The sequence below is a fragment of the Meriones unguiculatus genome, chromosome 1 (assembly GCF_030254825.1).
Source record: "Meriones unguiculatus strain TT.TT164.6M chromosome 1, Bangor_MerUng_6.1, whole genome shotgun sequence".
NCBI classification, from domain to species: Eukaryota; Metazoa; Chordata; class Mammalia; order Rodentia; family Muridae; genus Meriones; species Meriones unguiculatus.
Window position 1 is genome coordinate 27214142 of NC_083349.1, and position 26134 is coordinate 27240275.

At 42.7% G+C, this 26134-nt stretch overlaps 2 protein-coding genes and 1 long non-coding RNA gene across 3 annotated transcripts in view; 2 read left to right on the forward strand and 1 right to left on the reverse strand.

Annotated features, from left to right (window-relative positions):
• The window catches only part of LOC110543269 (solute carrier family 22 member 19-like), a 34885-nt gene extending 30151 nt beyond the window's left edge, over positions 1-4734 (reverse strand). Inside the window, exons 1-2 of the mRNA XM_060386061.1 lie at positions 4038-4734; positions 2990-3093 (exon numbers count right to left, since the gene is read on the reverse strand). Of these exons, the coding sequence (XP_060242044.1) occupies positions 2990-3093; positions 4038-4439 (506 nt within the window). The 5' untranslated portion in view covers positions 4440-4734. The remainder of the gene's footprint in view (positions 1-2989; positions 3094-4037) is intronic.
• On the forward strand, positions 2020-2523 carry LOC110543342 (large ribosomal subunit protein eL29-like). The gene has a single exon (XM_060386082.1). The coding sequence runs from the start codon at positions 2047-2049 to the stop codon at positions 2521-2523; it is 477 nt and encodes a 158-aa protein (XP_060242065.1). The 5' UTR covers positions 2020-2046.
• Positions 4735-5311: 577 nt separating the features above from the next.
• Positions 5312-23889, forward strand: LOC132654788 (uncharacterized). Its single transcript, XR_009592493.1, has 4 exons — positions 5312-5502; positions 8267-8391; positions 23160-23333; positions 23674-23889. It is a non-coding gene; the product is annotated as an uncharacterized LOC132654788 (long non-coding RNA).
• Positions 23890-26134: the final 2245 nt, after the last annotated feature.

The window sequence follows — 26134 nt, forward strand, 5'->3', positions numbered from 1 at the left end:
ATAAAACAACCCACAAGTAACAAAACTGAATAAATATTTAATGAGTCTTCATTGAGAAAACAAAGCACAAATTATAATGCTGACTCTCAAATTTATACTTACATAAACAGTCTTTTCAAATACACAAAACAAAAGCACAAAGCTAAAGAAAAAAATAGCTTAATGGAGTGAGAAATTTTAATGTTACTCTCAGTAATTAACAAAAAAGCAAAGAATTTTCCACAAGACTCAAGATATATGAGTGAACGTTACTTCTAACCAAAATTACTTGCTTGGCATTTACGCAGCAGGTTACAAACTTGCTACAGTCTGCTGTGCCTCCGGGATCCATACATGGAAAATGACTACCTGGTCTGATAGTACTAGAAGGGACCTTTCAGATTTTGTTAACTGTGAGAGGAAACACTATAAGCAGAATGGCTACCATCAGGAAATCTGAAAACAAATGTTGAAGATGATGGGGGGAAGGGAAACATTTATTCACTGCCAATGGTGGTGAAAATTAGTACAACCAGTATGAAAATTGGCTGGGAGGCTCCTCAGAAAATTAACATTTAAATTACTATATGACTTATCTATATAACTCCTGGGCATACACCCAAAAGACTCCACATCCTGCCACAAAGTCACTTGCTCATCATTTTTATTGTTGCTATATTTGTGATAGCAAGGACATAGAACCAGCCTAGATGTCCCCCAAGAGATGAACCAATAATGAAAATGCGGTACATGCACACAATGGAATATCTCTCAGCTGTAAAGCAATCATGAGATGTACAGGAAATGAATGGATCAAAAAAGTATGATATTAAGGGAGGCCGCCCAATCCCAGAAAGAACAAACTTCATGTTCTCCCATATATGAGGATAATATCCTATAATGCATATATGTAAACAGGTATAAATGTGAGTAAAAGCTGAAAAATCCAGAATAAAGGTCAAATACCAGGTCCTGGGGAAGGATGAGCGTGGGGAAAAGACAATGGGACATGAGGGGGAAGAGAATCTTGGGAGCAGCAACAGGGAGGAGATAAAAACCACAGGAGGGGATGTGGAGGAAGAAGAACCACAACAACACACTTTGTTTGAAATATCACAGCAAGGGTCTGGGGAGATGGCTCAGTGGTTAGAGCAATGCTATTCTTCCAGAGGGCCCAGGTTCTCTTTTCAACAGCCACATGGCAGCTCACAACCATCTGTAACTCCAGTTTGAGACTATTTTTTAACACTATCCAACATCTACACACATGGAACACAAACATGCATACAGGCTAAACACCACAGTAAAAAAAAAAAAAGTCATAGTAGCACCTAACCTATGATGACTTCTTTTAAGGAGACTATATGAAGGGAGAGAGGGATGTGCTGGGTCGCCTGAAAGGGACTGGGGGAGGGGACAGTTAGGGTAGATATAAAGATATGTTGCTGACAAATGTGAAATTGTCAAAGAGCAATTAAAAGATATTCCTTTTTAAAAATATGAGAGTGGAGCCCTTATGAATGGAATTAGTGGTCCTATAAAAGAGGTATAGAGCCAGTGGCTAAAGACTGGTAAGCTCAATAAGCTCTCCAGCTGCCATGCAAAGTTGAAAGGAGAGAACTGACTTTATAAATTTGTCGTCTAATCTCCACATTGCGAGTCATGGCACATGTGCTCGCTCTCTCTCTCTCTCTCTCTCTCTCTCTCTCACGAACACACACACACACACATCATGTGCATATATACACAGTGATACTAAATGTTTAAAGTTAAAACAAAAGAGGCACAAAGGAGCCTTAGGCACTCTGTACTACCTGAGAGCCTAGGTGAGCCACCTCTGCTACAGGAAAAGGCACCAACTTGCTTACCAGAAATGGTCAGCTCTTTAAAAAGGGGTGTGTTCAGGCACCAATCTAAGTGACTAAACCACAAACTGGGATGACATTAGTCATTAGATGAGTTGTTTCATAGCCTGAAAGGATGAGCTTTAAAAATCATCTTTGGCAGCAGGCCTTTCTTTCTCTTCAGGTCCCAGACGCTGCGGGAGCCGCGGGTTACTGTGCAAACATGGCCAACTCCAAGAACCACACCACACACAACCAGTCCCACAAATGGCACAGAAATGGCATCAAGGAACCCCGGTCACAAAGATACAAATCTCTTAAAGGGGTGGATCCCAAATTCTTGAGGAACATGAGCTTTGCCAAGAAGCACAACAAGAAAGGCCTGAAGACGATGCAAGCAAACAATGCAAAAGAAGTGAGTGTGCAAACAGAGGCCATCAAGGCCCTTGTGAAGCCTGCAGCTGTTAAACCCAAGATGCCAAAGGCCCCCAGCCGAAAACTCAGCCGCCTGGCTTTCATCGCTCACCCCAAGCTTGGGAAGCGGATTCGAAGCTGCATGGCTAAGGGTCGTAGGCTCTGCAAACCAAAGCCCAGTGTTCAAACCAAGGCAGAGGCCACAGCTCCAGCTAAGGGCAAGGCTTCAGCTCCAGCTCCAGCTCAGGCTCCCAAAGGTGCACAGGCCCCTGTGAAGGCCCCGTAGGAAAGGGTTCTGCTAATGTAAAGACAAACAGACTGGTGTGACACAGCCACCTACACACTATTTACAGATGACCAGTGTCCTATGCTGTTTTTACAAATAAATAAACCTAAGGCAAGAAAAAAATCATCTTTGGCAGAAGCAAAAATTAAAGTGACAGACATAGCTTGAGCCATGAAGACATGATGTCCCTTCTCTGTGTTCTACAGCTATTCAGTGCAGTGTCCAGGAAGGAGAAAGCACAGTACCCTTGGCAAAAGTGTCAATGCTGTTTTCTATTTCTGAACATTCAAATAGAATGAAAACAATGTGTTAAAACACTAACTTAAATCTCCATTTGTGTTTGTGTATCCCTAGGATTCTTCTACAGCTAGAATAATACAATTTTCAGTAGCTACTTCACAATGAATGAATGAATCAAAGGTGACTAAAGTACTCACACGTAGAGGCACGATCCAGAGACACTCACCTGTCTGTTAAGTGACCAAATAGGACATGTCCTACTAACATACCACTCAAGAACAGAAACTTAGCTATTGAATCCAGTGACTGAGATTCACATACCAGGTCCCACTGAAAGATACGGAAACCAGAAAAGTAAGGGTTATAGCCTGTCAGTGTCAGACTATATTAAAATGCTTCAACGTGACCCTCAGGTCTCCTTCTAGCAGCTTTCTGAACTCCTTTCCCATTTCAGCACCACCTGTCTTCTACCATCCTGGTCCCAGCTTAACATGGTTCCAGGAATCTTCCCATAGTAACTAGGGCCTAGTTCTTTAGGCCGCACTGCTGACTTGTGGTCCATGCTAAGAAATTCTCAAACTTGGCCATATACTGCAATAAATTGCGAGCCTTAAAAAAATGTAGTGGATTCCACACCTAAGCACAGCCTCTCATATCACTTTGGAAGTAAGGCTCCTGCACTGACTTTATTAGACAGACATAGATAGATAGATAGATAGATAGATAGATAGATAGATAGATAGATAGATAGATAGATAGACAATACTGAAATACTGAAATTGGAGCCCAAGGCCTTGTACACAGCCTCATTCTATCCTATCACAGAAGGTAAAGTATTAAGACATTTTGGAGTGCTAGGGATTGAATCCTGGGCTCATACATGAAACACAAGCATTCTACCTGGGAGCCATACTCCCAGACAACCCACTGTGTTTTTGTTAAATCTCCTAGATATTTCTTATTTGAAATTAAAGCTGAGAAATAAATACTGACTTGTAACATTTTTTTAAAAGAGCACATAAATTATTTGCTTAAACTGATTTGACACATTTTAAATTGTGGTCATCCCCTAGAGTGAAATAATCAAGAGAATAAGTTCCTATCCCTTTCTGTAATTTTTGTAGTTATTAGACTTATTAAATAAGTGTTTCACATTTAATAGATAAGTAATCAATATTGGCTAAAAGATAAAATCTAAGCTCAAAGCATGTGCACTATTCATGCTATTGCTAAACACCCATCATGAACTAATGACAGGAACTGAAGCCACTTACTTCAGTCACAATGGTGGAGAAGAAGGTGCTTTGGTCATACACCCAGCCATCCACACAGGGCTCTGTGTCTGGCTCTGTCACACTGGAGAAGGTGCCATTCAGATGAAGAAGATGCCACTGTGGTTGAACAAAGCGACGACACTTGTCTGGTCTCAGGTTGGAGTCCAGTGGGATGGAGACCCTCAGGAGGTCATCTTGGCTCAGGATCCTACTGTCATTATCAGAGACAGTCTCATTGTCAAGGATGGGGACCCAGCAGCGATGACTGGGAACGGCTGCAGTGAAGTTCTCCAGAAGAGAATGAGGACTCACCATGATGTTGCAGATGAAAATGAAAGTCAGCTGAAGGATCTGGAATCTCCCCAGGCTGCCTGCTTGATTCAGGAGGTCCTGAAAAGCCATCTAGAACAATGACTATGTTCAAAGGAAGGCAAAAAAAATTGCTCCTAAGGTGAGTCCAAAGGATTTAACAAGTTCTGTTTCACTATAGAGTAGATCCCGACCCCTTCTTAATACATCCTTCTTCCGTTCTCCATTGAGGCCACAGAAAGGCTACCCCCTAATGAGTTAGGTATTAGGTAGAGCAGCTACTTCCTTTAAAGTCACCAAGAGGGACATTCTGCTGACTTGCTTTCTGTAATGAATCTGTTAAAGATCTACTCTGTGAGATACTTGTCGGTGCACTACTCCATGATTACCTGCGGACATTGATCTGAAAACACTGAAAATAAACCAGAGTGAACCTGTTATACAATATGCAGTCCTTTACAGAATATATAACTTTCCAGACTCAGAAGTTAGGTATTTTTCACTTTCCTAATCAGTGAAAGGGAGTGTTCAGCACACTTTGGTTAATAAAGTTAATTAAAACAATCATAAGCTAAATTGATATAAATGAAGAATGACACATTCTTGGCCTTTGCTACCTGACCTGCTTCAGGTCCATTCATGCCATGAATTTCCATTGTAAGTATGTGCTAAGATGGTAGGAGGGTGAGCAAGGACAGAGGCTTAAGTCTCAAAGAAACCTTGTGTAAGTTTCACTCAATACCCACAGCTCCTCCCAGCAGTTCTAACCTCGCACACTACCCTAAATCTCTTCCTCCTGGGGATAAGGCTTCTAGTTCCGTTCCCCACCCCACCCCAGCTTCTGATCCCTATATAAAGTCAGCCATTCTGGACATGCTGTCTCTTGGCCTCTTGACGCTCTTGGTTCCCAGATGTTCCCTTTGCCTGTCTCTTCTCTCTTGTTCTCCTCACTCTCTCTCCTATTATGGCCTGTTTTAGTCTGTTGGCCATGCTCAGTTTCAGCTCTTCCAGATGCCTCTGATTGTCCTCCCCCTCACATCTGCAACCATACCATGGAACAGTCATCTGGCACTGAAACCATAGGAGTGGAAGTAATGAGCTCCCTTCCAAGGGACTTGGCCTCTCTGAAGCAAGCTGCTGACTTGACTGTGCTAAGGTATGTTTGAATCGTTTGTTTCTGCTGGCTTCTGCCACCCACCATGCTTGACTCCAAAGTCTGGAGTCCACTTTTTCAGCTGCTTCTTCCCCATACCTGCTTTCTTCACTCACTAGGTAAGTTCTCTCTCTCTCTCTTTCTCTCTCTCTCTCTCTCTCTCTCTCTCTCTCTCTCTCTCTCTCTCTCTCTGTCTCTCTCACTTCTGGAGCTTCTGTGCTCCAGGTCATATCACATAGACAACTATCTAAGACACTTACCCATCTCCCTCTATTGGACATCTCCTTCCCCGCATCTTATTCCCGTAAGCTTCTCTCAGTCCACCTCTTCAGCTGCTTTTTCCTCTCCTCCTCTACTGGATAAGTGTCACTCTGGAGCTGCCTGCTTTGTCTACTATTACTACAAAAATTACACCCATGTGCCAGGACCTTCCTCTTGCCCTGCTGGTCCTCTGTCACATGGAAGGTATATTCTGTGTGATTTGGGACACTCCTCTCTCAGGCGTTTCTCAGTCCGTTCAGGGATACTTTGGGTTGAAATTCTGGTTTATCCCTTCTGCTCCCTTTGTTCTCAGCTCCTTCCTGGAGCTTCCTTGCCTCCCCCTAGAAGCTGCAATCCTACATCTTCCTTAAGCCCTTCTGGGCTTCTACAATTTTGGAATCCTCCCTTGGGTGAGGATCCTCTATGTGACCCTTGTCCTTCACAGCTGCACCATTCTGTCTCTCTGCTTTATCTTGGAGCTTGTAGAAAGCCTCCCTCCAGCAATTTGTTTTGTGACTCTTTTTTCCTCCTTGGACACAAAGATTTTATGAAAGCCTCACTGAAAACAGTTTGGATCCAATACACACAATCAATGGCCAAAAATTGACATAGTCATTTTTCAAATGCTCTTATATGGTACAATTTCTAACCCTGCACACACAGATGATCCCAAAATCTCTTATATCTAAACTTTCTCTGCACTACAATCCTAAAACTCTCTAATTTCCACACTTCAGAATCTCTCTTGCTTTCCCCACTCTCTCTCCTATTATGGCCTGTTACTTAGAAAAATAGATCTACTTGCTGTATATAGAACTTGAATTCAACTCTTGTTTAAGAAAATAGATGTTTTTAAACAGCAGCCGTGTGACTTGCCTCCATCTTGGCTAATGACCTCATCAGAATGGAAGCAACTATGTGACTGGTACCCACCTTTACTATGGTTAAAATGGGTCCATGCCACGTCTTAATTAAGATGACCACATGGTATAAGCCAACTGTGGCAGCATCCATATAGGCAGCCTGCTTCTGGGTTGCCTAGTAACCTATGAGGTCATCATTTGCCACCCACCAGGTGTGTGGCAGACGCAGTTCAGCTGCACACAGACATAGAAGGACCAATCCACCATCTCCTCTCTCTTCTGCCCTCGCTGCTTCGGTCTCACTGTCTCTTTCTCTTTTTACCCACATGGCCCACTCAGGCCCTAAATCCCTTCCTCGTCTCTTCGTCCAAGTAAACCTCTTTCATAGCAGATCTGTTGTATGTGTGGCATTTTTAAATATATCATAACATTGGTGTCGAAATGACTAGGTGGGCAATTCCTTTGTTTTCACTCTGGAACCCCATTCTCTCTCTCTCTTGGCTGCACAAAACACTTCCTTTTCACTCCTGCTACCAGGACCTCCACTTGCAGCTGCCAACTACAGTCATCTCTGCTCTACCTTTCACTGTCGCTTAACCTGTTCCTGCCTGCCTACCACTGCCAGCAGCCGCTGAAACTACCGCTGCAGACTTAACTTCCTCAGAGCCTGCTTCTAAACCATCCCTCTCTCCCGCCAGGCTTCACCGTTAGGTAAGCATCTCATGCCGCCAAGGGCTGGGGACCCACTGCATGCATGGACGGTTTTAAAATTGCCCTCCACCACTGCCTCAGGCAGCTTTAAATTGCGACGCCCCTCAGGCCCCAAGGACAAGGTTTTAAAATTTCCTGCCGCATGCCCACTGCACCCGTGCACTTACATGTGGAGGAGGGTTTTTAAATTGCACCCCCTCGGCCATGCCATGCACAGACAACCTCAAACGCCATTAGACCAGAACAGCCATGTGGCCAGCAAATACCCCGGGTCTGGAGACCCTGGTCCTGCCGTGCTGTCTCGGCTTTGCCCAATACGTGGCAAACTCCATGTTGATTTGGGGGTAAAGAGGGCAGAGCCATGTTTCCATCCCACTGTTTTCAGAACTGCAAAACTGCAGTCTCTTCTGCGTCACTGCTCCCTTTCCAAACGTTCCTGTGGATGAGATACCTTCTATGAGAACTCAACTTACTGCTGCTAGAGCCCTGATGCCAGGCACAGAGTTTCTTGAGCTTAATTAGGCTAAGCCTGCTGTTCTATTTAGTTAATGAACCACTAGCCACATGGTCCATTCCAGTTTCCTTTGTCATTCACAGAAACAGTTTATTCATATTCTCTCCCCTTTTCAAAACCTCTGACTTCTACACCTATATTCGCCATACTCAAATATCTAATATTATCCAGTAACACTAACAGAGATCAGTAAAATAAAAAGTGATTCCCTATCTCTCTTTTCTCAAAGTCACGTCTGTTTCTCTCTGCTCTCCCATGCTATTTGATTTAATTATTTCTAAAACTGTACTTTCCAACTCTTAAAAACAAAATATCCTTTCTCATTTTTTTTTCTGCTCTCAAAAAAAAAATCGTAAGATTAAACTGTCAACCTTAAGATGTCCACATGATATAGAGCAACATTTATAAAACTTCCTAGTCAGAAGAGAGCGACAAGATGGCGGCGGGAAAACACTGTGTCTTGAGGAGCAGGACAGCACTGTTGGCACAGCGACCAGGAGACTGAACTCAGGGACCTAAAACACCAGCGTTTGTGATTGCCAGGTAAGAGGAAAGCCTACGGTGTGGAAATTAATTGGGACCGACCTCAGGTCACCCAGTCAATACCTGGTAAAGGTCCTGGGGACGGGCGGGTGCACCCGCTGCCCGAGATCGGTGCACACAGCCTCCTGCGGCGCCCCCAGCCGCCATCCAGGACCAGGACACAGCTTCTGGCCCAGAGTGAGGCGCTCAGCCTCCGGTCCAGAGCGGAGACCTCAATCGCTGACCCAGAGCAGAGTGCATAGCCTTTGGCCCAAAGCTGAGCGCACAGCTGCCAGACCAGATCTGTGCGCACAGCCTCGGGCCCAGATCGGCAACCCCAGCCACCATCTCAGACGGGATGGGAGGTGGGGGAGAGACAGCCCCTAACCCGGAGTGAGGCGCCAAGCCTCCAACCCAGAGCAGAGCCCTTAGTTGCCAGCCCAGAGAGGCGTGCACAGCCTCTGGCCCAGAAGGGGACACACACTGCCAGCCCAGATCAGAGCGCAGAGCCTCAGAACCAGAGCAGCGCCCGCAGTTGCCATTTCAGACAGGAACACACAGCTTCCATCCCAGAGTAAGGTGCCCAGCCTCCAGACCAGAGTGGAGCCCTCAGTTGCCAGCCTAGAGAGGAGTGCACAGCCTCCAGACCAGAGCAATGCCCCCAGCCGCCATCTCAAACTTGGGTGCACAGTCTCCGGCCCAGAGCAGAGCACTCAGCCTCTGGCCCAAAGACTTGCTAGACGCTCCTCTCACCTTCCCAGACAGAACTGTGTGCCCCAGGGTACCAGACTGAGTTTCACTTTTTGGGAGAAAACCCCACAGTAGGGAATCATCAGGTTCTTCAAGAAGGCTGTACCTGAAAAACAGTGTAACAACAGCAGCAGATCACTAAATTCAGAACGAGAAACCCAGCAGCAGAGCAGCCGTCTTGAGGACTTCTAGGGGTGAGAGGAGAGCCCCCCTGACTAACAAAGACCACAGCTGCTACTCAGGTCTATACGCCTGAGGTGAGCAGTGGCAATTCCTGAGAAACAGTGGCCATACAGTGCCCATAACCAAAAAGCAGAGGAGGCCTTCTTCAGGACAAATCATCTTCCTGCCAAGGGGATTCTTCCTACCTCAGGATTCCAGGAAGCACCAGAAACTAAAAGCTAGCACCTAAAACAGCCGAATAGGTAGAGGTCAGCGTAAAAGCTCAACCAACAAAACACAGAGCAATAGGGCATCTCCAGAACCCAGCCATCCAGGGGCGTGCAGCCCTGGACACCCCAGCATAATTGAAATTCAAGAAGATGACCTTACATCTATGCTGATGAAGAGGATAATAGAGTAAACAAATAAAATATGTAAAGAATTAGAGGAAGATAAAATCAAACAGATCATGGCTATCCATAAAGAAATGGAGGAAGTTAAAGACAAGCATTTATGGCCATCCATGAAGAAATACGGGAAGATACAGCCAAACAATTTATGGCCTTCAGAGAAGAAATAATTAAATCACTGAAAGAAATAAAAGAAACAGAGTTGAAAGAACTAAAAGAAAAACAGGAAAATAAAATCAGACAGGTGAAGGAAATAAACAAAACAACTCAAGATCTGAAGATAGAATTGGAAAAATTAAAGAAAACACAAATGGAGGAAATAATGGAGAGGAAAAATCTAGGGAAGAAAACAGGAACTACAGAGGTAAGCATAACCAATAGACTACAAGAGATGGAAGAAAGAATCTCAGGTGTAGAAGATACAATGGAAGAAATCGATGTATCCATCAAAGAAAATGTTAAATCCAAAAAACTCCTGACATAGACTATCCAAGAAATTCAAAACAATATGAAAAGACAAAACCTAAGAATAATAGGAATAGAGGAAAAAGAAGATTCCCTGATCCAAGGCCTAGAAAATATATTCAATAAAATCATAGAAGAAAATTTCCCCAACTTAAAGGAGAGGCCTATAAGATTACAAGTGGCCTACAGAACACCTAATACATTAGACCAGAAAAGAAAATCCTCCTGCCACATAATAATCAAAACAGTAAGTACACAGAACAAAGAAAAAATACTGAAAGCTGCAAGGGAAAAAGGCCAAGTAACATATAATTGCAAACCCATCAGAATCACACCTGACTGCTCAACAGAGACTATGAAAGCAAGAAGAGCCTGGACTGATATAATGCAGACCCTAAGAGAACACAGATGTCAACCCAGGCTAATATATCCAGCAAAACTCTCAGTCATCATAGATGGAGAAAACAAAATATTCAATGACAAAAACAAATTCAAACAATACCTACCCACAAATCCAGCATTACAGAAGATACTAGAAGGAAAAATAGAACCCAGGAAAACTAACTACATTCAGGAAAACACAGGAAACGAATAACCTCACTACAGCAAAACCAAAAGTAGCCAAACACACAAACACAATACCATAGCCAACAACAAAATCAAAGCATCTAATGGCCACTGGTCATTAATCTCCCTTAACATCAATGGGCTCAACTCTCCAATAAAAAAAAACACAGACTAACAGAATGGATACGTAAACAAGACCCAACAATCTGTTGCATACAAGAAACATGCCTAAGTCACAAAGATAGACTTTACCTGAGAGTAAAGGGCTGGAAGACGGTTTTCCAAGCAAATGGACCCAAGAAGCAAACAGGAGTAGCCATTCTAATATCTAATAAAATAGACTTTCAACCAAAATTAATCAAAGGAGATGGGGAAAGTCATTTCATACTCATCAAAGGAAAACTCCACCAAGAAGACACCATAATTCTGAACATATATGCCCCAAACACAAGAGCACCCACATTTGTAAAAGAAACATTAATAAAACTGAAATCACACGTAGATCCTCACACATTAATAGTGGGAGACTTCAACACCCCACTCTCAACAAAGGACAGGTCAACAAACCAGAAGTTAAACAAAGAAACAATGACTCTAACAGAGGTCATGAATCAAATGGACCTAACAGATGTCTACAGAACCTTTCACCCAAACACAAAAGAGAATTTACCTTCTCAGCACCTCATGTAAACTTCTCCAAAATAGACCATATCGTTGGTCACAAAAAAAGTCTCACCAGATACAAAAAGATTGAAATAATCCCATGTATCCTATCTGACCACCATGGACTAAAACTGGATCTCAACAACAACAGAAATAACAAAAAGCCTCCACACACATGGAAACTAAACAACTTGCTACTCAGTGACAGTTGGATCAGGGAAGAAATAAAGAAAGAAATCAAAGTATTCCTAGAATTCAATGAAAATGAAGGCACAACATCCCAAATTTATGGGACACAATGAAAGCAGTGCTAAGAGGAAAGTTCATAGCACTAAGTGCCTACAAGAAGAAATTTGAAACCTCTCATGCCAGCGACTTAATGGCTCACCTAAAAGCCCTAGAAAAAAAAAGAAGCAGACACACCAAGAAGGAGTAGACGGCTGGAAATAATCAAACTCAGGGCTGAAATCAATCAATTAGGAACAAATAAAACAATTCAAAGAATCAATGAAACCAAGAGCTGGTTCTTTGAGAAAATCAACAAGATAGACAAACCGTTAGCCAAACTAACTAAACAGCAAAGAGACACTATCCAAATCAACAAAATAAAAAATGAAAAGAGGGACATAACTACAGACACTGAAGAAATCCAAACAATAATTAGGACTTACTTCAAAAGTCTATATGCCACGAAATTTGAAGATTTAAATGAAATGGACAATTTTCTTGATCAATTCCACTTACCAAAGCTGAATCAAGACCAAGAAAATCAAATAAATAGTCCTATATCCCCTAAGGAAATAGAAATGGTCATCAAAAGTCTCCCATCCATAAAAAGCCCAGGACCAGATGGTTTCAGCGCAGAATTCTACCAGACCTTCAAAGAAGAGCTAACTCCAATTCTCTTCAAACTATTCCACAAAATAGAAACAGAAGGAACATTACCAAACTCATTTTATGAAGCCACAGTCACCTTGGTACCTAAACCTCACAAAGACTCAACAAAGAAAGAGAATTTCAGACCAATCTCCCTTATGAACATTGATGCAAAAATACTTAACAAAATACTTGCAAACCGAATCCAAGAACACATCAAAGACATCATCCACTATGACCAAGTAGGCTTCATCCCAGGTATGCAGGGGTGGTTCAATATATGAAAATCCATCAAGGTGATCCACCATATTAACAAATTGAAAGAAAAAAGCCACATGATAATCTCCCTAGATGCTGAAAAAGCATTTGACAAAATCCAACATCCATACATGTTTAAAGTCTTGGAGAGATCAAGGATACAATTCAAGTGACAACACATGCTGGAGAGGATGTGGAGAAAGGGGACTCCTGCTCCATTGCTGGTGGGAATGTAAACTTGTACAACCACTTTGGAAATCAATCTGGCACTTTCTCAAATAGGAATAGTGATTCCTCAAGATCCAGCTATACCACTCCTAGGCATATATCCAAAAGAGGCTCAAGTACACAATAAGGACATTTGCTCAACCATGTTTGTAGCAGCTTTATTTGTAATAGAAGTTGGAAACAACCCAGATGCCCCTCAACTGAAGAATGGATACAGAAATTGTGGTACATCTACACAGTGGAATATTACTCAGCAATTAAAAACAAGGAAATCATGAAATTTGCAGGTAAATGGTGGGAATTGGAAAAGAGCATCATGAGTGAGGTATCCCAGAATCAGAAAGACACACACAGTATATACTCACTCATATAGACATATAATATAGGATAAACCTACTAAAATCTGTACACCAAAAGAAACTAATCAAGAGGGAGGACTCTGGCTAAAATGTTCAATCCCCATCCCGAAAGGCAAAGAGGATGGACACCAGAAGAAGAAAACAGGAAACAAGTTGGGAGCCTCCCACAGAGGGCCTCTGAAAGGCTCTGCCCTGCAGACTATCAAAGCAGATGTTGAGACTTATGGCCAAACTTTGGGCAGAATGCAGGGAATCTTATGAAAGAAGTGGTAAATAATAGTAAGATCTGGAGAGGACAGGAGGTCCACAAGGAGAGCAACAGAACCAAAAAAATTGAGCACAGGGGTCTTTCCTGAAACTCATACTCCAACCAAGTACCGTGCATGGAGATAACTAGGCAGATGCAGCCCATGGAAGTTCAGTGTCCAAGTGGGTTCCATAGTAATGGGAAGAGGGACTGTCTCTGACATGAACTGATTGGCCTGCTCTTTGATCACCTCCGCCTGAGGGGGGAGCAGCCTTACCAGGCCACAGAGGAAGACAATGCAGCCACTCCTGATGAGACCTAACAGACTAGGATCAGAAGGAAGAAAAAGAAACCCTCCCCTACCAGTGGGCTTGGGGAGGGGAGTGTGTGGAGAAGGGGGAGGATGGGAGGGACTGGGAGGGGAAGAGGGAGGGAACTGGAGGGGGGATACAAAGTAAATAAAGTATAATTAAAAATAAAAAATATATATATAAAAAGAAAAGATTTGAAAGTAGAAAGGGACTATTTTAGAAGAGGAAAGGACCCAACCAGAGTGAACATGATAGGAAAGGGCAATGGGTGTAGTGGATTTGGTCAAGGTACTGTGTATGCAAGGCTGAAAATATCAGAATAATACCCATTATTGTGTATGACAAAAAAAACTTCCTAGTCATAATTACCTCTCTGTTTATTATTTTATCTTCTTTTAGACTAACAAAGCAATAAGTCTCATTTTAAGTTGGAATGGATTTTTATGTAAATTCAAAGTTATATTTTTACAACATGCTATATATATATGATTCAACCCTGATTTGAAATAATTTTTATATGATGCTAAAATTTCAAGGCTATAAAGGTCTATTCAGATTAACAAGCTAATTTAAAATGTATGTCTAACCGCCTATGTCTTTACCAGTTTCTGAATTAATGAATAAATATTGTTTCTCCTGTTCCCCACTGCCTGTTGATCTGGGTTCACCACTAGGCTTTCTGGCCAATGGATTTGGCATAATAAATTCAAATGTAATTTTAAAGTTGTTTTATACTGTTCTACTATGTTATTGGTTCTAAGACTCATAACTTAGAGGTTACTAGGTAAAAGTTTTGCCTAGATTCCCTTAAACTGTATACTATAATGTTAAAATTTGACCATTATGTTCTAGCTTCACTCTCAAAAAGGTTAAAAATCACTGCCTTAGAAATATGGTTAGTCTTGTTTTCTAAATTGTAGCCTTAGACTTTTATAAGCTATGAACTTTTCCTAAACTAAGTCATACAGGAGACTGTTATACTCTCTCTTTGTGGACTATGCTTGTGGTTTTTTTTTTAAGACTCCAGTTTAACAAGAATAGAGCCTAAAGTCCTAGTCTTTAATTGATGATTAACAAATGCATGTTAATAGTCAGCCATCTTTAACTTAAAGTCCTTTAATGTGTCCAAAAATATATTTACAGTCCTACAAATGCAGACATGGTCTCACTGCCATCTTAACTAAATGGCTGAGGGTGGTCCCTGAAGCCCCGTCCAGGAGTTGGTAAGGATGATTTTTGAAGTGTTTAAAGCCTGAGAGGAGCCTTCCAACAGGCTCAGCTACAGCAGGAAACTATGCTCTAGGCCTTGGCTGGTGCCTTGAGGCTGTCAGCATTCTTGCAGAGGAAGCAAGGTCTGCAATGCCGCATTCCACAGGGTCCAACCTAAGTAGATTCTGCCAGAAACCTGTGTCAAATGCATCCAGAAAGGACACTGGCTCAGCAGCTGCCTCAACAGGCCATGCCCTGCCTGCCAGCAGACTGGCCTCTGGAAGTCAAAACGCTCCTGTCCAGGCTTGTCCTCTATGCCCAGCCATAGAGGCACAACCAACACAAGTGCCACAGACACTTCCAAACTTTAAACTCCTCAACCTAGCAGAGGACAAATGGCTCCAAGATTCAGCGACCTCCACCACCCTGTCAAGACCAGGGTAATGCTGCAGGTCTGTTTTAACCTCACACTTGGGTCCCATGGTCATATTGCCAACCTCTGTCATAGGAGGCTTCAGATGCCTTCTCAGTCCTCATCTGCAGGGGACCAGGCCTTAAGTCTCACTCCTAGAGCTGCTATCCTCAGGTCCAGACACAGCCTACCTTGTTAAAGGACAGTAAATACTCACAACAGTCTCATCTATGTCTCATAGTAAATTTAAAAAAAAAAAAGTCTAAGGATACAGAAGTTTAAATTATAAAGCTTCTAAGAAAATGTTTGAGGTCTAAGAAGGTGTTTTAAGGTTGTTAGAGGCAAGTTATAAAGGTTGAAAGGTCTAAGATGATTTAAGAAAATGTTTGAGGGTCTAAGAAGGTGTTTTGAGGTTGATAGATGCAAGTTACAAATATTGGAAGGTCTAGGGTATCCTAAACAGGTAAAATGATTCGTATTTCCTTTGGTTGCTATGCTACTGTTGTATTGACTGTCCAGAGCTTTGACATTTATCACTAGAGCTCTGATTTATTAATTTAACTGTAATAAAAAACATTCCATTATATGATCCACTATCATGAATCCAAGCTCAAGATTTTAAAACTTGTTTGGTTTGTCTTTTAAGCATAGACTTAAAAATTATTTCTCATTGTGCTAGATTTATGTACATCCGGTCTTCTGGCACCGGCTTCTCTTCCATGATGTGTAATCATACTAAAGGTCAAGATCAAGTGAGCTTTTATCCCTTGACTTCACAGAAAGCATCTGCCTTTCCAGAACTCATCTTAGAGAGTGTTTATGCTGTTAACACAAATGTGTATGTCTACTGCCTTTTCCCTTTTCCCATAATGTATATTTCGTTGCAAAATACAATGGTGATGCTAACATATCTAAAGTTTGTCTCCTTTGTAAATTTAAAAGGATTCTTATAAGCTACAGGAAATCTACTCAACCTTACCATGGAGTAGTCATGTCCTCGGTTTCTCATTCACAAGGATGGAAAGTTAGTCAGTGCCAAGCTCACATGGAAATTGATTAATTCAGATAATTATGAAGATTTTTTTATTCTAGTTGAAAACTACAGTAAATATTAAACCAGTTATAATTCAGTAAAACAGGGAAGGGTGCACAGAAAATTTTAGTCTCCTATTATGAATATTTTAAGATTTGTTTATTTTATATTTAATATGTTAGTTTTTTTGCCTGCATGTATATGTATTCAACACATGGATGCAGTGCTCACAGAGGCCAGAAGGTGGCAGCATGTCCCCTGGAACTTTATTTACAGACGCTTTTGAGATGAATTTGGGTTGCTGAGAACTGAACTCGCGTCCTCTGTAAGAGCAGCCAGAGTTGTCTCTCTAGCCCCTTTTGTAAATACATATGAGATAAGTATTTGTACTTATGTATGTACACATAGATAAGATACACGATGCACTGTAGAATATTTATTTCATGTATTGTATGTGTGTGGGTGTTCTGTCTACACGTATGTCTGTGCACCATGTATTTGCCTGATACAAGAGGAGGCTGCTAAAGGGCATTGAATCCCTGGGTTTGGAGTCACAGATGGATGTCAGCTACCAGATGGGTGCTGGGAACTGAGCTTAGATCCTCTGAAAGAGCAGCCAGCTCTCTTAACTAGTGACCCATCTCTCCAGTGTGCAAAAAAAAAAAAAAAAATAACGATAATAACAAGATATCATGTTAACAAAGGTTAAAACTGAAACCACGCCCAAGATGTCTCCTTCCTGGTGCCACATGACCCAGGCAGGGAGCAAGCCCAAAATGACCACCAGTCCAGTGCTGTACAGGCACAAGCAAGCAGACCACATCTGAGACAACTCCTGCCCGATGCCACACTGCACAGGTGGGGCATAGCACTCCTGAGATCACTCCTGAGACGACCCCAGATAGAGACTCCAGTCACCACTAAGATGAGCAAGTAAGTGGTGGATAAATGGAAGAGAAAGGGAAGTAGAGGGATGTGTGCACAATGAAGAGAGATGGAACTAGAGATTAGAAGGTAGTAAGGAACAGCCTGATGTGAGTAAGCTGGGGAGGTCACTAAGGTCATGGTGAGGTCTTGGCCTGTGTTGCCATTGAGGGCCATGTCTGGGTCTGTGACCCTGCAGTAGCTTGGGTCTGTTACCATCAAAAAACAGGCAGACGTCCTGGTCTTGGCTGCTACCCTGGGCCATGTCAGTGTCTAAGAACTGTGACGAACTGGCCCTACCCCTCACCTGAAAATCATGGGAGACCTGGATCTGAAGGTGTGAAAGCAGGAGAGATGGTCCCACACCTTGCCAGCTGCAGTAGGCCCCTAGCTTGCCCAGGAAACACAGTAATTCCGGCTCTGGTTGCAGGAGTTGTGAGTGATCTGGCCCCAAAGGTGTGGGTGTGGGAGAGCTGTCCCTGCACTCATCTGCCATGTGCTGGCATGGACAAGAAAGAGATGCACTCTCTCCCTTGGTCCTCAACGCCAATGGCAAATAGGAGAGCTGGCCTTGGTGTCATGAGGACAGGAGAACTGGCTCTGTTCTTTGCCACCTCTGGCATTGGATGAGCTAGCTGTGGCAGTACTAGAGAGCTTGCCCTGGTGATGTGAGTGTGAGAGAGCTCGTAGGCTGGCCAGATCAGATACCTCCCAGACCCAGATCCAGAGTTTTGAGTTGGCCCACTCCAGCATCTCCCCCCATTGATGAACTTCTGGAATATGTGAAAGGGCCAATTCTATAGCTCCAAAGCTACAGAATCTCCATGACACAGGGCAACAACAGGATATCCAAGAGGAGTCCCAGTGAGGTTCCAGGATTGATAGAGTAGCAGAAACCAGACCAATGACTCGTGGTAATGAACATTTGCAAGCAAAGAAGTATGGACAAAAGGGTATACTGTGGAACACACTGTGACCCACTACAGCTTCCACAATGAGATTTTTTTTCTTTTGTGGGGAAGGTTGCAAGGGCAGAGGGAGGCTATGAGGGAATGGGGAGATGAACGGAATTGGGGTGCCTGATGTGAAATTCAAAAGAACCAATAAAAAGTTATAAAAATAAAATAAAGGGGGAAAAAAACAAAAACTAAAACTTATAGTGACAGTTTTATCTCATTAAGCTATAATTCTTTTTCTGTTACGTGAAAAATTGTGGTTCCCCTTTGTGTTCTTAGTTTTGTCAATAAAATAATTTAAAAATAGCACCTCCCAATAAGCAAATGTGTGGTGGGGAGGTGGGAGGGATGGAGGAGCTGGGCAGTGCATGAGCTGTGGGGAGAGGCAGAGCTGGAGACATGATGACAGTAACAGGTGTGAGAGAGAGCTGATGTTGATGTCTGTGGGCTGTGTTGCTTGGGAGCCATATTGGTGTGAGTGGACCTGGCAATGCCTGGGTTGGTGCTGGAGCTGAGAACAATGACTGAGTCCTGGGTCCGAGGTCCTACTGTAGTCAGGGTCTGTGTTCATGTCTGTGACCTCTGTTACATCCTTCTGAGGGCCATGTGGTGTCCATGGCCTGTGTTGCCTCCAGGGGCCATACTGACCTGAGTGACCTGCACTGCTGTCTGAGGCTATGTTGATGTCTGTGATCCAGGCTGCCTTCTGAGGGCCTTGTCTGGTCTGTGGTTCTACTGGAGCTGGAAGGATGTGGCTGTGATCTGTGCTACCACCAGAAGCCATGAGGAAGCCCAGGATCCAAGTTCCAGCTGACTATAAAGAGCAAGGAAAGTACTTTGGCAGTGATATCGATGATTGCAGACCTACAACTGAGAAAGAGGGACATGGGTGGCTTCTTTGGTATTCCCCACCCCAAAAGCAACAGGCTAAAAAAGAAGCCATCAAAGAGAACTCTTAGGAACTGTGGTAAGGTGTAGCTTCATACAGCTGATGACTTCTGGCAGGGGTGCAGGTAGAGAAGAACTCAGTTTTCTTTAGGGAACAGGCCACTGGGAGCTTGACCATGCTCTAGTGAGTATATAGACAACACAAACTGGACTTGTTTTGTGTTTGTTTGTTTATCCTGTTGGGGGAGTCATACTGGGGGTGGTGTGGACATGGAAGGACCGAGAGATGAATGTGGTTGGGGAAGGGGGTGGGTATGAGGTGATATTCCAAAGAATCAAGAGCAATATTATTTTAGAGGAAAAAAATAATTTAAAAACAGGCCCACAAAGAAATTCAAAGAAACTTTATTACAATTTGAGAGAGAGAGAGAGAAAACAAGGCAAGCAAGCTGAAAATCTGGCCAGCTAATGGCACAATAAGATTGAGAAGAGGAGTAAAGAAGTTACACCTTTGCAATAAAAGTCTGCAAGCAGCTACATAGGTTAAAGTGGAGGTAAGAACCTCCAGAAAATAAGAAAGAATGCTCAGAGTTCCTAGGAAAGCATTGTTAAAAGTCTTGGAGAGATCAGGGATACCAGGCACACACCCAAACATTATAAAGGGAATATACAGCAAGCCTGTTGCCTATAGCCAACATCACACTAAACAAAGAGAAACTTACAGCAATTTCAGTGAAATCAGGGAGAAGACAAGGCTATCCGCTGTCAGCTGTCACTGTATCTCTTCAACATAGTACTTGAAGCCCTTGCTAGAGCAATAACCCAAATAAAGGAGATGAAGAAGATTCAAATCATAGAAGAAGTCAAAGTATCACTGTTCGAAGATAATATGACAGTATGCATAAGTGATCCCAAAAATTCTACCAGGGAACTCCTACAGCTGATAAACACCTTCAGCAAAGTGGCTGGATACAAAATTAACTCAAAAAAAAATTGGTAGTTCTCCTGTATACAAAAGACAAACTGGCTGAGAAAAATTAGGGAAACAACACCCTTCACAATAGCCACAAAAATAAAAATAAAAAACCATAAAGTATCTTGGTATCACTCTAACCAAGCAAGTGAAAGACCTGTATGAAAAAAATTTAAGTCTCTGAAGAAAGAAACTGAAGAAGATATCAGAAGATGGAAAGATCTCCCATGCTCAGGGATTGGTAGGATTAACAGTAAAAATGGCCTTCTTACCAAACGAGAAGTTCCCATCAAAATACCAACACAATTTTTTACAGACCCTGAAATAAAAATTCTCAACTTCATATGGGGAAAAAAAACAGAATAGTTAAAACAATTCTCTATAATGAAAGATATTCTGGAGGTAGCTCCATCCCTGATCTCAAGCGATACTACAGAGTAACAGTAATAAAAACTACATGATACTGGCAAAGAAACAGACTGGTGATCAATGAACTCAAACTGAAGACCCAGAAATAAACTCACACATCTATGGACACCTGATTTTTGACAAAGATGCCAAAACCATACAGTGGAAAAAAGGCAGCATCTTCAACAAGTGGTGCTGGTCTAACTGAATGTCTACATATAGAAAATGCAAATAGACCCATATCTATCACCATGTACAAAATTAGACTCATTGGCACTGAAGACAACTCCCTGAACAGAACACCAACAGCCCAGGCTGTAAGATCAACAATCAATAAAAAGGACCTCATGAAACTGAAAAGCTTTTATAAAGCAAAGGACACAGTCAAGAGAACAAAATGAAATCCTACAGACTGACAGAGGGCTAATATCCAAAATATATAAAGAACTCAAGAAATTAGACAGCAGCAAACCAAATAATCCAATTTTAAAATGAGGTACAAAGCTAAACAGAGAATTCTAAACAGAGGAATATCGAATGGCAGAGAAACACTTAAAGAAATGCTCAACATCCTTAGTCATCAAGGAAATGCAAATCAAAACTACTCTGATCTTCCCATCTTACACCCCTCAGAATGGCTAAGATCAAAAATTCAAGTGACAACACATGCTGGAGAGGATGTGGAGAAAGGGGACTCCTGCTCCATTGCTGGTGGGAATGTAAACTTGTACAACCACTTTGGAAATCAATCTGGCACCTTCTCAAATAGGAATAGTGCTTCCTCAAGATCCAGCTATACCACTCCTAGGCATATATCCAAAAGAGACTCAAGTACACAATAAGGACATTTGCTCAACCATGTTTGTAGCAGCTTTATTTGTGATAGCCAGAAGCTGGAAACAACCCAGATGTCCCTCAACTGAAGAATGGATATAGAAATTGTGGTACATCTACGTAATGGAATATTACTCAGCAATAAAAAACAAGGAGATCATGAAATTTGCAGGTAAATGGTGGAAACTGGAAAAGAGCATCTCAGAAGCAGAAAGACACACACGGTATATACTCACTCATATAGACATATAATATAGGATAAACCTACTAAAATCTGTACACCAAAAGAAACTAATCAAGAGGGAGGACTGGCTAAAACATTCAATCCCCATCCCGAAAGGCAAAGAGGATGAACATCAGAAGAAGAAGAAAACAGGAAACAAGTTAGGAGCCTCCCACAGAGGCCTCTGAAAGGATCTGCCCTGCAGACTATCAAAGCAGATGCTGAGACTTAGGGCCAACTGTTGGGCAGAGTGCAGGGAATTTTATGAAAGAAGTGGGAAATAGTAAGATCTGGAGAGGATAGAAGCTCCACAAGGAGAGCAACAGAACCAAAAAAAAAAAAAAAAAATCTGAGCACAGGGGTCTTTCCTGAGACTCACTCCAACCAAGTACCATGCATGCATGCATGAAGATAACCTAGAAACCCTGCACAGATGTAGCCCATGGCAGTTCAGTGTCCAAGTGGGTTCCATAGTAATGGGAACAGGGACTGCCTCTGACATGAACTGTTTGGCCTGCTCTTTGATCACCTCTCCCTGAAGGGGGAGCAGCCTTACCAGGCCGCAGAGGAAGACAATGCAGCCACTCCTGATGAGATCTAATAGACTAGGATCAGAAGGAAGGAGAGGAAGACCTCACCTATCAGGGGACTTGGGAAGGGGCATGTGTGGAGAAGGGGGAGAGAAGGTAGGACTGAGAGGGGAGGAGGGGGGGGTTATGGGGGCATACAAAGTGAATAAAGAGTAATTAATAAAAAATTTAAAGAGAAGCAACACCAAAAAAATTAAAATAAAAAATATTTTTAAAACTCTTTAAATGATCTCTCTTCATTGTGCACACACCATTTCACTTCTCTTTCTTTTCCATCTCTCCACCACCTACTTGCTCATCTTATTGGTGTCCTGATCTCTGGGTGTCTTCTGCCCTGGCTGACTCTTCTGTCATTTTTGGTTCCTTATATTTTTTTTCTCATAAATAATTTATCTGGCCCAGGAATTTGTATGTTTGGGTGTGTACTCTAGCTCATACCTTGTGCAACCCTTGCTCCCTGCTTCCTTGTTTACCTTTCACTACGTTTCTTGGTTGGGTTCTGTGTCCTGAGAACTGCAGCAAACTCTTTCTTCTCTAAGTCACGAGCCTTTCACTTTCCTCATGCCTTGAACTGACCTTGAAACTTCTCTTATTCTGAAGTGATGATTTGTTATACAAAGGAATGCAGCTTCAGCTGCACTGGGGGAAGCAGGTGGAAGAACAAGCTGGTTCACGGACAGGTGCTGAGGCAGGCAGGGTTCAGGTAGGAGCTTTATTCACGTGTGTGTGTTTCCATGTGGAAAGACTCCCTGCTCACAAAGAACTGGCAAGAAGCTCCACATAATGGAGGCTCCTGGAAGGGGAAGGAAAGACCTAATTTTTATAGCATTTTCTCCCAGAGGTATAACATATGATCTGGCTACCGGCCACATGGCTTGAGGGCACTGGGAGACTGACTGACATTCAGACAAGGACTGCAGGGATGGAGAAGGCTGCTTTCTCTTCTCCTTTCCTTCCGGCTGTCTGTTGGGGATTTGAGTAGTAGAAGGGGCTGACTTGCTCTTCCTGTGGAGACCTGAATATGACCTTATTCTTCTTGTCAGCTATACGAGAAAGGATTCACCGATTCTTCAGATCTTCCAGCTGAGAGATCCCATCTAAAAGAAACAAGCTCAGGACCAACAAAAATTATGCACGTTTTCATCCAGTGATGAAGAGAAGATTAACCCAATTACAGTCTGTGGCAGAGTGGTACTGCTTTGATCCTACGGTACAGGGTGGGTGTCCTGAGAGAACTGGGTTTCTCCACTTGAAAATGGCAACCAATTGTATGTCTACACTTGTTTGTCATCTTCATGTCCTTGTCTGTGAGGTCAAGACAAGCTCCATGGTCTCTGTCTGTAATGCAAGCTGTGGTGAATCCTGACACTTGGTATCTGTACCATCCCTGGCCCATCCTAAGTCATAATATCCATTAGCCTCCATTGTTCCAGTGGATATGCAAAAGAATGAAATTACATTGCCTGAGACGTTGTCACTTTACAGTCAGCATTTATGTATATTAGACAAATATACCCAACTTTTCATAAAGAGAATGTCTTATTCCTTTAATTTCAGGTAGCATTGCACGATGGAGGAGATTTGAAGAAGTATGAGAGGGAAAGGATGGAATGTATAAGGGAAGGATGTTAACTTTAAAAAGCTGAGTATATGGGCTGGAGAGATGACTCGGCAGGTAAGTACACTGGCTGCATTTCCAGAGGAGCTGGGTTTAATTTCTCATCCATATAATGGCTCACTACCATCTGTAACTCTGGTCCCAGGGTATCCAACACTATCTTCTGGCCTCCCTGGGCATCAGGCATGCACATGATGTACAGACATACAGACATACATACCCATACAACACAAAATAAATAAAATTTTAATCTTCAAAAAAGCTGAGCATAAAAGCATTCCAAGAATTTATAATCACAAATTTAAAAATTAACACAAAGTATACAAAAATGGGTTTTAAAACACACCAAAAAGTGTGAAGGATTGATTTTACTTGATTTGGGGGCTTTTGTTTATCTGGGGAGGGATTTTTAGTTTGTTTGTTTGCTTTTGAGACAGGATCTAACTATGTAACCTTGGCTAGCCTGGAACTGACTATAGACCAGGCTGGCCTCAGACACATAAAGATCCACCTGCCTCTGCCTCCTGAGCACTGGAATTAAAAGTGTGTGCCACCACAACTGACAGTTTTAGTTCATTTTAAGCAAACATATACTTGATTTTTGTTCTATTTAAGAACATGTCAGTCTATAGGAACTTAGATGCATTTGTTTTGGTGTGTAGATACAGAAAGAACATGGGCTTCACAGCCTGGAAAGCAGGGCATATGTGAAAACCAGAAAACACAGAGCCCCAACAGTGAACTGGTCCTGGTGACCTCATGAAGTCACCATGGAGAAGGGGTAGACGTCAGCAATGTTTTCCAAGTGAGTGACTCATCAGCCGTATGTAACAAGAAGACAGCTGACCACCCAGACTTCATCCTTCATCTCCTAGCAGATGAAGCCTCCAGATGGCCCTGCTAAATATAATGAGATGATAATCAGGCAAATAAAGAGTCCTAATAATGCAACAGACAAATTCAGCATAAGCTACTGATAGGACATCAGCCAGAGCCGATGCTAAGATAATGTCACCAGGGCAGGCACTGAACTGCAAGCTCCAAACATTGATGTCACCAATTAAATTTAATTACAAATAAAGGATGTAAGGGTAACGGCCAAAGGCTTCAGTCTGGAATGCCTTTGAAGTCTTTGCCTTCATTACAAAAACAAATCAGTCTGTTCATAAGTCAGACTATTTAACCTCAGCTGCTTTGATGATTTGTGGCACAAACTGCCAACTAAATCCCAATATCCAGTTTTTGTTCTTCTATTACAGAGTTTTAGACACGGGGGGGGGGGGTGTCGTACTTCTCAGCCTGTCATGCAGGAAAGTGCGGCCTAGGCCCTCTCAGCAGCAGTGTTTTCTGTGAGTATGTGTACTGTGCACAGCCTCCCCTCCGCTTCTTCTGAGCCCCTGTGAAGAGTTCTTAGCCATCATGGTACGCTGATTCAGTATGCTCTTCTGCCGTCTCTAGATATCGCCTTCATCATTGCAGTCCAAGATGACTCACCCTTCAGCCTACGCTCCACTGTCCTGAAAGAGAAGAGGCAAATGCTCAGATCCCAAACTTTTCTTAAAGATTTTTTTTAATCATGTCTGTACATGAGAGTGGGTGTGCTTGTGAATGTAGTGCCTTCAGGGGCCAGAAGAGGGACACCAGGTCCCCTGGAACTGGACTTACAGCAAGTTGTGAGCTTCCAGAGGTGAGTGCTGGGAATTGAACTCAGGCCTTCTGAAAAAGCAAATAAGCACTCCAAACAGCTGAACCATGTCTCCAGTCCCTAACCATTTTTATTTGCTTGGTTGTGTGTGTGCACACATTATGCATGCCTGCATATCTTGGAGCACAAGTGGAGGTCAGAAGAAATATTCAGGGGTCAAGAGCTGGAACTCAACAAGCTTGGCTGCAGGTGCCTTTAATGCTGCAGGCCCAGAGTCCAAACTCTGAACACTTTGTTCTGCTGCCCTCTGGTGGAATAATCTGCATTCTGCTCATTGCGCGGCATCATCAGCTAGACAGAGTCATGTGTAAAAACGGCCACCAGGGGGCAGCATGAGACAAGAACAATGCAAAGCCTAGCCGAGGAGACAGGGTTTTTTTGGTTTGTTTTTTTGTTTGTTTGTTTTGTTTTGTTTTGTTTTTAATCATTTATTACAACTTATTCAATTTGTATCCCGGCTGTTGCCCATTCCCTCCTCTCCTCCCAATCCCATCCTCTTCCCTCATGCCCCTCCCCTAGTCTACCTGATAGGTTAGGGTCAAATAAGAGGAGATATCTTATTACATATTGTCCTTGCTGGGAAGTGAACTCAGGACCTCTGGAAGTGCAGACAGTGCTCTTTACTGCTGAGCCACTTCTCCAGCTAAGAGGAGATATCTTAATCTTTCCTCCCTGCTGGAGACTCTCACCATTTC